Here is an 18,540-nt window from a genome sequence, read left to right as displayed (position 1 = left end):
AAATTAATGTGTAATTTTTAAATTGTAATTAGAAAATAGTAACGTCTGCTGAAGGCACTGTGACTGTAGCTAATCCTGCTTATAATGATTTAAATCTGATTACTATAGTGTAATTTGTATTTATTAATGTTTGACATTGTACAGTACATTTAAATACTTAGTAGCAAAAGGAAATCAAACTTACCTTGTTTACGTTTTCATTTTCAAGTGAAAGAGTTACGGCATAAAATAATGTACTAGATAGGAAATTCGGAAGTTATATGATGATATATATTTATTAGTATTAATAAATATTTAAAAAATAACAAATATTTATTTATTCATTTCATGCAACTCACTATTACAGACAACATACTCAGTTACAGAACGATTATTCGTATTTTTATTTTCAGATGGAACAGGGATTATACTAAGAAACACAGGAATGACAAACACAGCATGGAATAACGTTTCTAGAGATATAAGAACAATAATTTTCACAAATGTTCTATATACGTACATATTAATATGCAGAAATACTAGTAATACAACAATTGTGGACATGGAACCTTGCAGTATGGGAAAACCGACGTGATAAAGTGATTCTTTCAACTTCGCTTTTGCTTCAGAGTGTGATGAAGTCAGAAAAGCATAACACATGTGAGTCGGATAATTAACACAAAATCCGTTACAAAGGATTATAATCATCATGGAAATGACGTCAAGATTAACACCCCAGAAAGACATGTATCCAACGGTTTCTACGATTATTGAAACAACCGCAATTGCAACAGTTAATGCGCAAACGAAATTCGGAACAAATGCAATAAATACAATAAATATTAATAGAGCTGTTAACCAGAATAATTGGAGAGTAACTCGTTTAGTAATAAGACCTTGTTCCACCAAAGGAGAAAAGTAGGAATGCACAATAACGGGTAATTCGATTTCTTCTGCAATTTTCCACATATCGTTAATGACTTTAGTTTCAATTTCACCATGGTAAATATTCTTTGTCACTACGAAAAATCGACTTCGTATAATATCTGTGAAATTATTATTAAAATTTATGTCACTTGAAAATTGCTTTGCTGCTCCAATTCTCAAGAAGACATTGCGAAGTCCGTCAATGAAATCTTGTTTTCGTGTCACGTCGTAACCCCTCATTGTAAGCCTGGATATTGGATGATTCTGGAACTGTTTATAGTATTTTAACCAGGAAATCTCAAGTTCTGAACCAGCGACATTTGGATGAGATTGAAATTTCATCATTATGTTATCAATAGATCTCTGAACCTCTGTGTCGGAATAATCTAATGTTTTATTAATGACAATCTGGAGAGGAAACGTAAATTCTGTGAAGTCGTCATAAAATATATGATATCCTTTTGTTATCTTTGAATGTTTTGGATAGAGTGTAAATAGGTTTACTCCTTCTTTTAAAAATGTTACACCCCAACTACCTATTACGAGATTAATTATGTACAGAAGTATAATCATAGCTTTGATTACAGGTTGAGAAATAAATTCAGCCAGTTTATCTCTAAAGAATTTCATAAATATGAGTTCACTTTTCTGCTTCGATCTGGATTCGCTGGAGTATTCTGAAAATGGTAAAACAGATTAATTACAAACGTTAACAATTATAACAAATTATTTAAATGTTAGTACAATCACTGTAGTAACTTTTATTTAATTGGTTTTGATATAAACAAGGTAAGTCAGATGGAGAAAGAAACAATATTGTGTGTCACTTTATGTAAAAACTATATGTACAGTACATAGGTATTATTCTCAGTAGTTTAAGAAATATAGCCGAAAGTTAGTAACTCACAAACAATAATAATAAATACAGCTGACCCTTGATAATCTGACAGGTATGGGACCAAAGTGGTGTCGGATTACCAAAAGTGTCCGGATTACCGAAAGTAATTATATATTTGGCATTGTTTTGCTAGCAGTAGCCTACAATATTCTTACATTTTATGAGTATGTATAGGCATAAATAATACAGTACGTACAGAACTGCTCACGGAAAACACAACAAACATGTGTCATCGTGTAAGAATTGAGTGGGAAGATTCATGTCGCGACATTCTTCTGTGCAAGCATACACGTAACGGGACGGGGACTACGGTGACTTTGACGGTTGGTGCGTCGGACTACTGAGCACGTCGGATTACAAAAGCGTCGGATTATCAATGGTCAAGCTGTAATATGTATGCTACGTCAATACACTTTATAATTTCTTCAATATCTATCAATATCTTCATGCTTAATATCATGCTGAGCCACCATGTATTTAAATAAGTAAAGACTATAATAAGATAGCTACGTTTAACATATTATTTAGCTATATTTGTCAAACGTATATACAGTAAATTAGTTTTTTTTTTTTTTTTCCTAAGAGAGAGTACAGATGGCTTTAAATTAAAAAGTTAATTTTTACCTTTTACAGTTTTAAATGTGAAGGGGTTAAGATCTCTTTCTTCTCTGTATCCACTGAGAGCTAGGCACGCTCCAAAGAACGTGATCTGATACAAATATGCAAAGCATACACAAGTAGTAGCATAGTAAGAGAAAAACCGTACACCGGGGAATTCTGTGGTCATCGCAATGCAGAAAGATAAAATATTTGTTATAGTTGTTATAGTTATAGAAAGTGCGGATTTTGAATATGTTTTCGCCATTCGCTCTTCTACCTTATCGTGGACATTGGTAATTCTCCAGTTTGCTATTATCACAAAGGCATCATCTATCTCGGTAGCTGCAAATGAAATGAAATTATTCTTTTTAATATTTTAATAAATGAAAAGAAAAACAAATAAAAAATATGCTAAATATAGTGTATCAAACATTTTTATTATTATACAAACATAAATATGAAGCGGTGCATTGAAATATTGTTTGAGGTAAATGAAAGAATGACTAGAAAAGTCCCTACTGGTGAAGCAATGTGGTTCGAAATGCATTTGAGGAAAATAAAATGAATTAATGAATCTACATAGTGTTTTCTCCGTTTTAAGCATTACGTATAAAAGGTTCGGCTCTAAAACAAGTCCCAATAGTCAAAAATAACAGAAGGTAAAATTAAGAAGAAGAAACTTCGGTTCATACTCAATAAAACACCTCCAATTGACCTTCAATAGAACGTTTTTCTAAACTATTCCACAGACTAATTTGATGTCGTGGGGAAACCGGAATCTTTCGAATTCTGACCACACTATTTGTGTCTCTAAATTTTTGCATTTATGCGTAATTGAAGGACACTCAACGTTGGCTTTGCGTACTCCTAGTGATACATTCTCTGCACAGTTATATCGATTCTGTACCAGCTAACCACAATACTGTATATGTTCTTTTCTGTGTTATCACCATTTTCAATTTACCATTATAAAAATTTGCAATAAAAAACTTTTCTGAAATATTCTTTCATTTACCACAAACCGCGTTTCAGTTGAGCGTTTAGTTTTTGTGTTTTGAATTTGTACAATAGATCTCTCTTTCACGTACACTCTGTATATTTGAAGAACTTTTACTTACCAAATATTAAAAAAGGTAAAGTAATGTTATAGCTAATATTTTGTATTCCAAACGCACCCATCAGTCCAAATGACGAAACAACTGCTAATCCAGCAGAAACAGTAGCAGCAAATCCCATCCATGGTTTACTCCTTACCCAACTGTTTGTCATATAAGTCATCACGCAGAACAAAGTAACTACAACAATTGCAACGCTTATCAATGGTGTTATTTTGTCAACAAGTGTTTTTATGTCTAATTCAGTTGCTAGAAATGGGCAAGGATATATCTCAATCGAATGAAATTTCAGTTTGTTGACATTCCACAAAAATGCTTTCCGCCATTCTCGAATCCATTCTGTTTTAGACGAATTAGATTCATCAACAGCATAAATTAATCTTATAACTTTCGCTTCTGTCACGTCTCCTTCATCGTTATGTTTTACACCTCCCAAATTCATTACCCACAAGCGAGATGTGTAAGTAACCGGATCGATTTCAACTGGAAATTTTAATTTTCTTCTTCCGGAAAGTAGATCGTCCATCTGTGGTAACACATTTATTATTGGATTATCAAAGCATTTCTCGTTGACTACTCCACAGACCATACTATAATTGATCATCCTTCCATCTACCATAGTCGTTATGTTCCTGATAATTTCATCTAAGTGTTTTATTTCCAGTAAACTCTGCATCTTTAACAAATTGTCTCCGAATTTTTTCTTGACGTAAATCATTGGTGATTGAGGACGTTGCGTCATTCTGAAAGCGTCGTAAAATTTGGAAGTGTTCATGGGAAACATCTTATCAATGAATTGTTTATCTGTAAAGACTTTTCCTCTGTCGGAATTTAATAAATAGTCAATATTGTCTATCGTTATAAGATTAAATGTTCCAGCAGAAAATAAAGCTGTTATAGTAATCGCAGTTATAATAAAATATAGAGGATGTCTTGCGATAGTTCTTCCCAATTTCTCAAATAGATAAGCTAAGGAGTCACTTATACAAGTTTTTCTCATTATTCCGTAATATTACTAAATCGTATAATTCTGTTTCCTGGTTTTCTAGATTATTCTTCCTATTGGTGCAGACAGGCTTCTGAAACACTGTAAGAAATAAAATTAATATGTATATTACATTACTGTCATAACATTCATTGTACTGTCACTTCATAGAGTTTACATTAGTGGCGATGTAAATTAAATATTGGAATTAATCTATCCTATAAATATTCTTTCATTTTGATAATATAATTATCTTTTGTGTTTTTATTTTAAACAATACTATTTACATAAGTATATTTTCTTGTTACAAATCTAGAATTTTTTTATAATATTTATATTTTTAATAGAAAGCGAAGAAAATGTTATTAAATTTAATGCATGGCGTTACAAAAAATTACAATCGAATTCCAATTTCTACCGACGTTCGTACATAGTTAATTGGGACCTTCTGTACTAACGTCTTCCAACTCTTGTCTTTACTTTCATCTATCTCACACCGTTCTCGAGAATGAGGAAGGACAGACAGCCGGGCGACAGATAGCATTTATAGGTCTACAATTTTTTTAAATTACAGCTCAATAATAAATAAATAAATAAATATTGAAAGAATAAAGATGAATAGTTAGTTAGCAGCATTGTTTTTTAATACTCTCTCTCTCTAATCTCTAATAAAGAAGGAGGGGCTGCTTGCTTTTGCAAACTTAGCCTATTAGGAAGAAAAAGGGGTGAAGAAAAGGTTGAAGGAAAGGTTCTGAAGGGAGAAGCATAAAAGAAAAGGGGGAAAAGTAAAGGTGAAAAAGTTCTTAGGACTTCAGAGCGCTGCATCGGAAATTATTAATAATTCAAGTTACAATAGTTGACAAAACCGTTATACGATATTATCAATTACAAGAAATGGTCCGGTTATAGTTGAATTCAAAACCCATCACTTATGGGTAGGTAGATAATAACCTTGATCACTGCAAGGTTACAATAATATTAAAAACTGATTACGATTTTAATACGCAGAGAATGTAAATATTAGCTTACTATGATATAATAATACTGATTACAATTTCTATTCGCAGAAAAGGTAAGTGTTTACGTTATTTACAAGTTCCCTTACAATTGATAAGTTAACATGCCGAACATATATAACTGAAATGAGTACATATTAATGGAAATACTTTTTATTGAAATCTAGAATCTAAAACTAAACTAATACTAGACAACACTATGTACAGAAGAATTCTACACGGTCAATCAATCGCTGATAACGTCACTTTTCCGGACAAGATGACCAGGAAGACTGTTTCACTGTCTTCCTGGTCATCTTGTCTGTTGTTGTTTTCATTCTCAAGAATTTTTCTCTTTCCTGTAGAAGTCTGGAAGAAGAGCCCTGGTGCTTTCAATAAACCTTTCAAAACACTACCAGAGCTTTTACTTATCAAAAATGTTTTGTAGTGTCGGTAGCCAATTAAGTCCTTCTTGAATGCAATCCCTATAGAATGGAATGTGATCTTTATATCGTTCACAGTGGAATATAAAATGTATGGCATCTCCTACACTATTATTGTCGCACTGGCATTTAATAGTGTTTCTCTTCTTAAAGCGGTAGAGGTAGGCTATAACATTGCCGTGCCCCGTTAGACATTGGGTAGTTTCGGATCTAGGTTCGTAGTAATTAGCCTTGATGCGTTTAATAATAGAGGGAATAAACCAGTGGCAAAGTCTCCCCGTTGTAGAATTATTCCAGTCTTCCTGCCATTAGTGCCCATTCGTGTACGGAATTCTTCAGTGTTGATTTTGGTAACCTGGTACAGTATATGTATCCTGCGTCTTGAAAGTACCAGCCATTTTGGCCAAAGAATCGGCCAGTTTGTTTCCTTTATGTCCTTTATGAGCTGGTATCCAACTGAATTGGATATTGCGGATAGTACTGAGATATAGTGCTACTTTAATAACTTCTTTGCCCAGTAGCGTGATTGCTTTGTATGTGGCCCATAGTTCATTTTGCGTAATGCTACAATGTTTAGCAAGTTATAATCTGGCCTGATATATTGTCTTATTGTTGTTGTTTTGAATGCACACATCAGCTCCCACTCCGCACTCTTGTTTAGAGCTATCCGTGTACACTATCCACTGAAAATATCTGTTTGTTTCGGGATTATAATTAAAACTTATTTCGTAGCTGTGCATGTCTGATGTGGTGATTACAATGGTATCTTCAAAAATGTAATGCGATTAATACTTCCGACACAATAACAGTAATTCCCAGAGAACAATTTATCACATCTTCCCTACTGGAGACTATCGTCCACACACTGTTTTTTAATACCGGAGTAAAAAACGTAAACATTCAGCTACTAGAGTAGATGAATTCGAGAATAATAGAACATTATATGAATATTTTCAATATACAGTATGTCCCAAATGACTCTATACATTCACACAAATCAAGCCCAGCAGGGGTCGAATGAATAAAATTATTGAACACTGGTGTTTGATCATTGGTTCGTGTCTGACCTTACACGTGAAGAAAACCCAGAGCAGTGCATGGCTGCCCGCCATGCACTGCTCTGGGTTTTCTTCACGTGTCTAACACCAAACAGAATCCAGTTTTCAATTGGTTAATTTTAAAAACGGAATGTTTAGCAGAACAAAAAGAAACATATTTGACTTTTTTACCGTTCGAAATCCGTTCGACATAAATTTTTTGGAAGAATTTAACAAGATTAAGACGATTTTACGACATATAATTCAAATTTTGAATTGAAGAGTGAAAAATCATACAGCAATATTAGTCTACTAACAACTCAACTCTAAAACTTAAACTGTTAGTAGCCTCAAAGATATTAAGGCACCATTATCAAAAAGCATGTACGACTAAGAGAAAAAGTCTTAATTAATAATTCACTTTTAATATTTAAATTTCAGCATGAAAGCACCGACTATCGCCATTTCATTAATAGTTCTGATTGCCAACATCTTGTAAAAAGTAATGCAAATTTTCTTCATATTTAAATCAATTAGGAATAATAATAATAATAATAAGCAAACACGCTGTTCACAGGTTGCCAAATCTTCTAGATCAGTGATTCCCAACCGGTGGTTCGCGAACCCCTGGGGGTTCGCAGTGTTTGTAGAGGGGGTTCGCGAAAATAATATTGTAATGGCAGATCTTTTTAAAACGCCATTAAAATCAAAAACAAAAAAAAAAACAAAAACACAAAAATTAAAGAACACACCCACTGTAAAACAGATTGTTCGCTGCCTGTTTGTTAAGAAATCTATAATAAATTTTAATATTTTCATTTCTCTTTTTCCTTATTTGTTTTTCAAAATTATATCAACAAATTTTATACATTATAATTTATTTCTCTTATTCAAGTAATCAAATACTATTATCTTTTTATTACAAACATTTATTTATATTTAAAACATTTTATCAATGTGATTAGTATCATGTTCTGCTTTATATTTGAAATCATTGCAGCAGTTTTCCCTTCTATGTAATATTTTTTTTTTACAATACAATTGGAAATAAATATCAAATTAAGGCAGTTTACTACAGATTTTAGAATTAGATACTTGTTCACAACCGGAAACTGGGAGAGTAGTGTTGTATTAACCGACGTTCATACATAGGCTTAGCACTTGTAAAGCTTGAGTGATAGTGATACTGTGACTGTCAAGTTCTCGTGTAAATGATTTAATAATTATTAATTTAATTATTATTATAGCTTATTTTTATTATGGATCGATGGTTAAAAACGGGTCGTTTAGAAACGAGACATGATAATCGAGATGATAGTACTGAAAGCTGTAGTAAGGTACAGTTTCACCAGACGAAAAACAAAGGAAATGATGATAGAAAAGGGAAAAAGCGACTATCTACAATTGGATTTTCATTTTACTGGGGATGAGTTGGAACCTAAACCGCTTTGTGTTATATGTAACGAAGTTCTTGCCAACAGCAGTTTAAAACCATCACTTCTTCGTAGACATATTGAAACAAAACATCCGACACACAAAGATAAACCTCTTGAATATTTCAAAAGAAAATTAGCAGATATCAAAAAGTGTAGCCTTTCTTCTTTCTTGACTTCAAACGAAGATAGTAAAATGGCCCTTGAAGCATCATTTCGAGTAAGTTATAGAATTGCAAGATCTGGACAAGCGCATACAATAGCAGAAAATTTAATTGGACCATGTGCGAAAGATATCGCCAAATGTATTCTTGAGGAAAAGGCAGCAAAGAAAATTGAGCTAGTTCCCTTATCAAACAACACGGTGTCGCGTAGAATTAATGACTTGGCTAATTATGTGGAGAACGAACTTCTAAAAAGAATAAAATTGAATTATTTTGCAATTCAACTTGACGAATCGACGGATGTAACAAATGCCGCAGTCTTACTTGTCTACGTTAGATATCTTTTTACGAATATTGTTCAAGAAGATGTACTATTTGCAAAACCTTTGAAAACCTACACAACTGGAGAAGCGATTTTCGATATGATCAATGGGTATTTTGAAAAGAATGGAATAAGCTGGTCTTATTGTGTGGGTGTGTGTACAGATGGTGCAAAATCAATGACAGGAAAATTTTCTGGTTTTGTGGCACGGGTGAAGAAGATCAACGAGAAAATTCAATGGACTCATTGTTGTATTCATAGACAAGCTTTAGTATGTAAGCGTATTCCTGCAGAGTTATCTACTACTTTAAGTGATGCTGTAAAAATTGTGAACTTTATAAAATCGCGTGCTACAAATTGCCGTCTATTCCGTACGCTTTGTGAGGATTTTGGAAGTTTCCACGTTTCTTTACTACTTCACACAGAAGTTAGATGGCTTTCCCGTGGTAAAGTTTTGACGCGTTTATTTGAATTGAAGTCTGAAGTTCAAGCATTTTTTATTGATCATCCGTTTCATTTGTCTTCTTGTATATCCGATGTTCTTTGGCTGCAAAAGCTCGCGTATTTAGCTGACATTTTTTGTAAACTGAATGAATTAAGTATGTCTTTACAAGGCGAGAGTGTCACCATTTTCAGTGTACTTGATAGAATTGAGGCTATGTTGAAAAAGATCAATTTTTGGATTCAATGTCTGCAGATGAATGAGTATGGATGTTTCTATTCTGTCAGCACTTTTTAATCAGAAAATTCAATTAAACTTGACGAAAACATTAAAAGGAGTATATGTGAACATCTGAACTATCTTCGATTAACTTTCGATGACTATTTTCCCAACAGATGCAATATATCCATCTCAAACAACTGGATACGTAATCCATTTCAAGGAAATGTAAGTTCAGAAACCTCTCTAAATATACTGGAAAAAGAAAAACTCAGAGTTATCTTGTGGCAGTTCTCTAGAAGCAATTTTTAAAGATCAATCTTTAATTGACTTCTGGCTCAGTATACAAAATGAATATCCGGTTCTGTCAAAAAAAGCCATTGAAGATCTATTACCATTTTGCACAACATATCTATGCGAGAAAGGATTTTCAACATATACTTATCTGAAAGATAAATACAGAAACAGGTTAAATGCAGAACCTGATCTAAGACTGAAATTGTCAGATATTGAGCCTAACTTTGAATTGCTTTGTTCTATCAAACAGCCACAAATATCCCATTAAGAGTTTTTCCAAATGTAAAACATAAGAATCAGTTTGTTAAATTTATCTTGTTTTCAACTTTTATAGCCATCATTTTAGTCTTATTAATGTTTTATTTAAATGTTTTACGATTAATATAATCAATTATTCTGCAATATGTAAAATATATATTCTATCAAATGTTATTGCTTTTTTTTACCTGTCATTAACGACTACATAGGGGTTCGTCAAAATTTTTCGGACCTTTCTTTTGGTTCGCGAGGAAAAAAAGGTTGGGAAACACTATTCTAGATAATTCAGTTTTATTTTTCCTTAGTGCACCGGATCACAGCTAAAGTAAAACTTGTAATTCAGAACACATAGAAAGTTTATGAAGAGTGGAGAAAAAGGTTATCATACTTAATTTTTAATAATTGAGACAGAAATAGTTCGATCAAAATGTTTTAACAGTACAATTTTAAATTTTCTGTACCAACTAACTACACTAGTGTAACAATACTGAGCATTGTTACAGCCCTGTCAACATTCGAGAAATAAGTTGTACTTATTGATAATCTGTCATTCAATAAAAAAAACACTCAATGTTTAAAAAAATCCAGCAACGAGTTGCTTAACTTACCCGGAATCATTTGGTGGCGGTATTAGGTGTCATGTTTTATTTTTAAAATTTTTAATTTTTTAACTATTATAAAATGGCGAAACACTTAATTTTGGGGGTAGGAATGGGTTTTATTTTAAGAAATTGTAAATGCTGATAACAAGTAAAATCGTCATTCAGTCTGACCCTGCAGGAAATACACGCGACCCCCTTTATCTCGCCATCCTCTCAACCTTTAATTACAAAAATTTAACAGTATCAATCGCCACAATAATCGAACTTCCCTGCGAAATTTCAGAAATTTTCGACTAAAAGTACTGGAGATATTAAGCTTTATATAAGTGAATAAAATCGTACACCCATACACATACTAACATCCATACAATATAGAAAAAACCTCTGTATGTTTTTTGCACTTCTCGTCGTTTCGGGATGTCCTAAGTCCAAAAATGTTAAAAATCTGGAGGTCATTTTTCCTCCCAGATTTGTGCCAATCTGATAAACATGCACTTTCTATTAATGCAACAAACTGGTCGGATCGGGGCAATGATTTTACGTGCTATTCAGAAAAACACTGTACATAAAACACAACAATAATAATAAATACTTGTGCTATTGTATTTACTAAAAGAAATATAGTCTGTTCGCGTGAAGAAGATACTTGATTACATGGAAATCACGTGACGATCAGACACGTCTATTACTATTTTAGGTAGTATAAATCTAATACAACACCTATTTTTTAAATAAAAGAGCTACCAGCATTTATATTTTTTATAAGATCGCATATTATATAAGATTGAGTAATGCTAGCATTTAATTTAAAATAGGCACTAACGTATGCTCTATGAAGTGATTACTGTGAATATTAAATATCCAACTACATTCAAATACAGTAGGCTGTTAGTTCTTATAGATTCTGATCTATTGATACAGTGATTAATATATGCATATTAAAATATAAAAAATTATTTTTTATATTTAATTGAGTAGTGTTGATTAAATAATCTATAAATTAAAATCTATTTTTCACAATTATTAGAATAAAATTAAGTCTATTTTAATGTGATAATTATATAATTATAAAGCATTAAAAGTTTAAAAGGTATGAAAATGTATTCTGAATAAAGTCCCAACGAAGCCCATTGCAACTGAAACATATACGAAATAGATCTTTTTTGGTAAATGCTAATTTAGAAATTTAAGTGTAAAAAAATCAGAAAGGGGACAGGAAATTGATCTTTAGATAATCGAGATTTCAAAACTTAAAATACTTAAAGGAAATAATTTAAAAAAATATCAAATCACGCAATATCGTTTAATGATTTCCTGTCGATAACTATAGAATAACTTTTATATAAAAAAGTATTAATAATAGTAGAGATTTATTAACCCTTTTCTGCCTTGTAGGCACTAATAGACCCGTTTTAAATCATACAAATCGTGGATTCGACCAAATCCACGAAAAGAGAGGCTGGGAATTAAGGGACGACGGCCTATACGTATATATATATAATACATATATAAGGGACGAGCCCTACACATATATTAATATAGGGCTCGTTCCTTATTACATATTATATAATTTTTAATTATTTCTAATACATAACATCAATTAGTTACTGTTATATTGATTTTAAAGTCTTCATTATTATTAAAATTACAGTAAAAAGTATTATTTTTATAATATTAAAGATGTAACATTTGTATTCCTAATTTGAATAAATATTACATAACGACAATTATAATTCACGTGTTTTTAAATTGGCTTATTTTACATGTAAAATAATATTTAATTGTAATGAACTTACCTGAAATTTAACCTGCTTTATCAATCTACCGAGTTTTGTTTATAATTCCCTGTATTTTATAAAGTAACTAACATATATGTCATTCGGAATGTATTGATTTTAATCATAAAACTTGCTTTGGTTATAAAAAGTTACACTTTGAACCAGTTTTTTTTCTTATTAACTTACTCTAATATTATAAGATTATTGACATTTGAAGGCAGAATAAATCGATAAATTGAAATTGTCGAGATTTAAAATGTTTTCTTAATTAATATTTTAATTTAATCGAAAAAAATGAATTTATATATGTATAATTTGTAAAAATAATCTCATTAATATAATAATTTAATTGTTAGAAAATAAATGACTATACAGTAAAAATGTCTTCTTGATGTCTCCTCTCAGTAAATAACAGTCTTACGGGGGAGTCAATGTTTATTTAGAGACTTCTCGTCTACTTCAGTATGCAAATCGTTTTAATCTTCTCTCTGCTGAGGCAAATTAAGACAATACGCATAGCTATTGTCCTGATTTGGTTTATTTGGTTATGGCAAAGCATGAAGTGGGTGATCTGCCGTGGAAGATGCCTAGCGGAAGGAACTTTCCATGGGAAATTAGCACCTATTTTGTGTTACAAACATGAATAAAACCCAGAAACTCCAGGTGGCCATCCCTTTGGCCAGGCGCGAACCCACGACCAACTACCAGTGTTTAGTGGTTTTATCTATTCAACCACTAATGGGCTATTGTCTTAGCCACATTATTAAATTTAATTGTTATTTAATTATTTTCTCGCTATGTAGGAACTAATAAGGCCTTTTAATTACTTATAACCAACGCATGTTCGGCCAGGCTCCCTAATTTATTTCTGACCAGGTGTACCAACGTACCCGGAACAGACAACTCTCCCTTAGGAAATTTATGAAATGTTATTAAGCGTTAGATTTTAAACGTGTAAGACGAAAATTTCATAAATTTTCTATGGGAATCGTTCTTAAAAATCCGATTTTATTATTTTATCATCAAATGAGAACTTTGTAACCTTTAACTTCTCTTGCTTTTAGTTTCTTAATTATTATACAATAGCATTTAATATACATTATGACTTTTGAATTATACAATGAACTGTACGAACGTGCATTCATATATATAGCAATCATTACAGTCCGACACGTCCAATAATCCGACACTGTGCAAGGCAGTGCACGTGAAAATTTTCGTATTACCAATTGTCGATATATATGACATAGAGAGATTAATGTGCATGTATCAGTCTCTGTCAGTCGATAGTTAGTTTTTTTCACATAAAATCTGCAAAATGTAGTCACAATGGTAATTAATACAATAAACTAACACACGTACAAAGTGCAGTAATCCGACGTTAAGTGTTCGGATTATAGAGACTCTACTGTATTTTGTTACATATACTAAGAATATCTCAATGTAATGTTATTAAATTAAAAGATGATATAAGGAATTTTTTAAAATGTCGTCATACAACAGAAAAACTGCGAAGCAGTATGATGATGATTTTTAAACTTCGCTAAAAGAAAAATCGGTTAATATTTCCTATGGTTCCAAAATGGCAGCTCGTCTCTGATTCCAGCAAATACTTCTATTTGCTGGAAACAATGGGGACGCACGTTCTAACCTATCCTAACCTATTCGAATAATTTTGTTGATAATAATTATGGTAATTTATTAGAATAGGTTAGGTTAGATTAGAACGTGCGTCCCATTGTTTCCTTTCTTCTATTTGCTGGAATCAGAGACGAGCCGCCATTTTGGAACCATAGGTAACATTAACCAAAAATCCTAATTTACGGTTTTTCCAAGGAAAACAGTTTTAATTCTGGAATCGTTTTTAAGTAACAAACTTCTGGAGGCAATTATCATAAACAAATTACTTATTTCTATATAATAATTGCCTTCAAGATCATCTATCAGACAGCTTCAACATCCCCACTTTCATTTCTGTCCTGGTTATCTTCTCTACTTCATGGAAAAGAGAAATCCGTGCCACTTGATGGTGAAAAGGAATATTACATATGACTTCACAGGGCTGAAAAGATTTTAAAAATTATAAAAGAAATGAGTGATAAAACTCCGAAATTGTATTATTAATCAAGTTAACCCATCGTTGTCGTCATGAATTTTTAATATTCAGTAGTTTTCCTCATTCCTTTAGGAAAAGTAAATTTTATTTTTAGATGTAGCAATTTGCTAATATGCTAAATCAAGTGTTGACGTCAATAAATAAATTATACGTTTTATGTCTGTAGAAGATATTTCGCAAATATTTTTGCGTGTCTAAAATTAATTTACAGATAGATATCCTGATTACCACATAAAGATATAAATAAAACGTATTTTAAAGCTGGTTAGAGCGGTAAAAGAGTTGTTTAAACTTTACCTGTTAGAGGATGCATTACTCTCATAAAACTTATAAAACTTGATAGAATTAAATATGTCTATACGAGTTTATTAAATTATTAAACTGTTAAAATGCATCAATATAAATTATTTACAAAAGTTTTTAAAAAAGCTCTTAGACTTTCCTGGCATTCGAACACAAGATTTTTATTTTGGGATAGGGAAATTTATAAAAAAAAAAATTGCAATGCCAAAAAGATTAGACCCCATGCGAGGTATAAAAAGTAACTTCTCTAATTATCTCCTTACTTTACTTACAATGTCCAAAATCTAATCTCATTAATATATTATATATTGAAGTATTTCAGCTAAATTTCAAAATATTTGGTCCACGGAGTCCTGAGATATAAGGCAAATAAACAAAACACACATACACACATACGTCCATAAATATATAACCTTGTTCCAAATTTTAATGTGTTTGTAATTAGAGAACTTTAATGAGAATAGAGATATGCAACCTGGAAAATCAAATTTTCACCAATTATAATAGAGCTACTTTCCTCTATTCTGTACCAACAGGAAAAGTAAGAAATAGCACAAATATTATAGAACATGTGAAATAAACTGTAAAGAATTGGATATATTTTGAGTTGACATTACAGTAGAGCATCGATTATCCGACTTAATTGTGGACTGGGATTGGTCGGATTACTGAAATGTCGGATAACCGAAAAATTAAAAAAATACATTATTAGTATAGTGTATTTGGTTAAAGTCTAAATACTAGCCTCCCTTTCATGGTCGAGCCAGTGCTGCCAGCTAAAACATGCAAAAATTTAACAAAAATAATATTAAAGTAGCCGAGACATAACCAAATATTGTAACGCCACATCACTAGCGGAAATTTGAATTTGCCGACTAGAACGCGGTCGGTTAACCGATAAGTCGGTTAATCGGGAAGTCGGATAATCGATGCTCTACTGTATTTTAAGATAAAGAACCTCTTACAGACTTTCTACAACAATTCAAACTAATATTAGTAACGTCTTAGGGTCTTCTACAATTACTCACTTGTTGTGTGTAGACCATGGCATCGTGGCTTTCTCAAATACTAAATTCAAAAATGTAATTAATTAAATATAAATATTAAAAAATCAAGCAACGTGTTGCGTAACTTTCCTGGAAAAAAAGTTAAAATTTTGCGTGTTGCCATCTCAATGAAATTGAAATAAAATCTTTCGAAATTTCTTCTCTATTTAAAGCTTAATAACTCGTGTGCTTTTAGCGGAAAATTTTTGAAATTTTGCAGGGTGGTGTGTCTATTAGGGGGATTGATGCTATTCAATTTCGGTGGTTAAAGGTCGAAGGGGTGGGAAATAAAGGAGATCGTGTGTATCTCCAGTAGGGTTCGACGTTAGGGCGATTTCACTTCTTATTACCATTTAGATTTTTTTATAAAACTCATCTCTACCCTCAAAATTAAGCTTTTTGCCAATTTATAACAGTTAAAAATATAAAAACTTTTTAAAAATAAAATATGATAACAGATGGCGCCACTAAAATTTTAAATGTCTACGGGGAAAGTTAAGCAACTCGATGCTGATTTATTTTTATTATTTATTTATTTATTCATTCATTTATTATTTTGCATTTCTCAGAGTTTGAAGGTGCTCTGAGTCCAAAATGTGAAAATCCCGAGTGTATTTGCCATACTTTCGCTATTATATAACAGCCGGAAATGTAAAAATGTATAAACTTCACATAGTTAATAAAAAAATTAATAAAATTAGAAGGCTTCCACTCATTGGGAGAAAAATAAAGCTAAAAATAGATATCGAATATTTGGTTATGGACTTGAATGAATGTATCCTCCTTACTACACAATTAACCATTCAAACTATACATTTAAGTAAATAAATATATTTATATTTCTGGTTAATGTTACCTATGGTTCCAAAATGGCGGCTCGTCTCTGATTCCAGCAAATAGAAGAAAGGAAACAGTGGGGACGCACGTTCTTACCTAACCTAACCTATTCTAATAAATTACCGTAATTGTTACTAACAAAATTATTAGAATAGGTCGGGTTAGAACGTGCGTCCCCACTGTTCCCTTTCTTCTATTTGCTGGAATCAGAGACGAGCCGCCATTTTGGAACCATAGGTAACAATAAACAAATTTCTATATTCAATAATGTGAAAATAAAGTTTGTGTTAATTATTTTGTGAATTCGTAGAAAAACGATTAGGTGAGAAATTCGTTAACGTTTTTACTTTGTTGTGTGTTAGACTTCGAATTTATAATATTTTATTTTTATCAAAATTTACAGTTATATTTTAAGAAAAAATCCAACAACGAGAGTTGCTTAACTTTCTCAGCTGTTATGTGTTTCTATTAAAAAAATTTTTGTATTGTTAAGCAAAAAATAAAATTGTTTGTTGCGCCATCTGTTATCAAAGTTCATATTATTGATCACATTAATTACACTTATTTTGCAAACACACAGAGATAACCTTGAGCATTTATGACGACATAATTCCTTATAGACTATATTATCTCACAGTTTATAAAACATTTAAAAATAACTGAGAATACGTAGAAAAACTTACTTAAAACTTAATAAACCTAAAAATACCTCCAGGTTTTTAAATATTGATTTAGTTTTAACTGTTTATTAAAACAATAGTTTTAAGTGAGAATATATTGTTACATATTTTTTATTTACGTGTAACACTACGTAATATGTAAATTTTTAAATAAATTTGCCTAACTTATTACATATCAGTTTGTATAGTACTTCTGCATTGATTATAGATCTGTGTATATTAATTTATATCAAAACATTTAGTTTATTTACTGATACGTTATTTCATAACTCCGTATTGTTTCCTGTAAAATATTCTGAAATTTAATTTATTAATATTATATTAATTAAATCGTTAAAACAAAAAATTACACTCCATCATCTTCTATTAACAAAATGAAATTTATAATTCTGAGGAAAACTTTGAAATTCTTTATCGATGAATTTTATACTCTTTATCATTCTCAATCTATAAAATCATTAAATATTATTTTCTATGTTTTAGTTATCTATCCTCTGAGCTTCTTCAATTGGCGTATTGAAATAAATTTAGGAAATACTCCATTTACAATTACATTATTTCGATTACAGTTTGAAGCTTTAGAATCTTACTTAGCAGGTGCTTGAAACCAATCTTATATATTGAAAAGTAAGTTTATTTAATTTCATATTTCTTTATAATCAGACGAAAATTCGTTTATAAAAACTTGTTGAAGAAAATATTTATGTTTTATGATAATTTTTATTAGTAGTAGTATTATTAAACTGTTTAAGTCATTACTATTTTATAATCCATTAATACTTATAGCGTTAGATTATATATTATTTAATTATTAGCTTAAATATTAGATTTATCAATTTTCTTTATTGTTTTTGTTATATTTATAAAATCTTTAATGGTTTTAATCAGTGTTTTGGAGCTATATGTGAATTACATGCCATGTACACTGAATTCGCCCAGTCAGCGCCGTACATTACCAGAATGATTAAATCTAAACTATATTTGAAACACGGACTTTCAGTATTTGCATCAACAATATAGCAAATATGAAATGTGCCATAAATAATTCAACGACGTCAGATCCA

At 31.1% G+C, this 18,540-nt stretch overlaps 2 protein-coding genes across 2 annotated transcripts; one reads left to right on the top strand and one right to left on the bottom strand.

Moving 5' to 3' along the window:
• Positions 1–312: 312 nt before the first annotated feature.
• On the bottom strand, positions 313–4,303 carry LOC136977352 (patched domain-containing protein 3-like). The gene is made up of 2 exons (XM_067272812.1): positions 3,523–4,303; positions 313–1,583 (listed from the first exon to the last, which is right to left on the bottom strand). The coding sequence occupies exons 1-2, from the start codon at positions 4,301–4,303 to the stop codon at positions 313–315; spliced, it is 2,052 nt and encodes a 683-aa protein (XP_067128913.1).
• A 3,975-nt stretch (positions 4,304–8,278) lies between these two features.
• On the top strand, positions 8,279–9,637 carry LOC136977351 (zinc finger BED domain-containing protein 5-like). Its single transcript, XM_067272811.1, has one exon. The coding sequence runs from the start codon at positions 8,279–8,281 to the stop codon at positions 9,635–9,637; it is 1,359 nt and encodes a 452-aa protein (XP_067128912.1).
• Positions 9,638–18,540: the final 8,903 nt, after the last annotated feature.

This window comes from Centruroides vittatus, unplaced genomic scaffold (assembly GCF_030686945.1).
Source record: "Centruroides vittatus isolate TY-2023 unplaced genomic scaffold, ASM3068694v2 contig_455, whole genome shotgun sequence".
Classification (NCBI taxonomy): domain Eukaryota; kingdom Metazoa; phylum Arthropoda; class Arachnida; order Scorpiones; family Buthidae; genus Centruroides; species Centruroides vittatus.
The sequence above is the reverse complement of the archived record's forward strand: the minus strand, read 5'-3'. Positions and strand labels throughout refer to the sequence as shown.

Coding starts and splice junctions, on each gene's coding strand:
- LOC136977352 (XM_067272812.1), bottom strand. CDS start 4,303: ATGTTTCCCATGAACACTTCCAAATTTTACGACGCTTTCAGAATGACG. Junction 1,584..3,522: donor TTTACCTTTTTTAATATTTG/GTAAGTAAAAGT, acceptor TACCATTTTCAG/AATACTCCAGCGAATCCAGA.
- LOC136977351 (XM_067272811.1), top strand. CDS start 8,279: ATGATAATCGAGATGATAGTACTGAAAGCTGTAGTAAGGTACAGTTTC.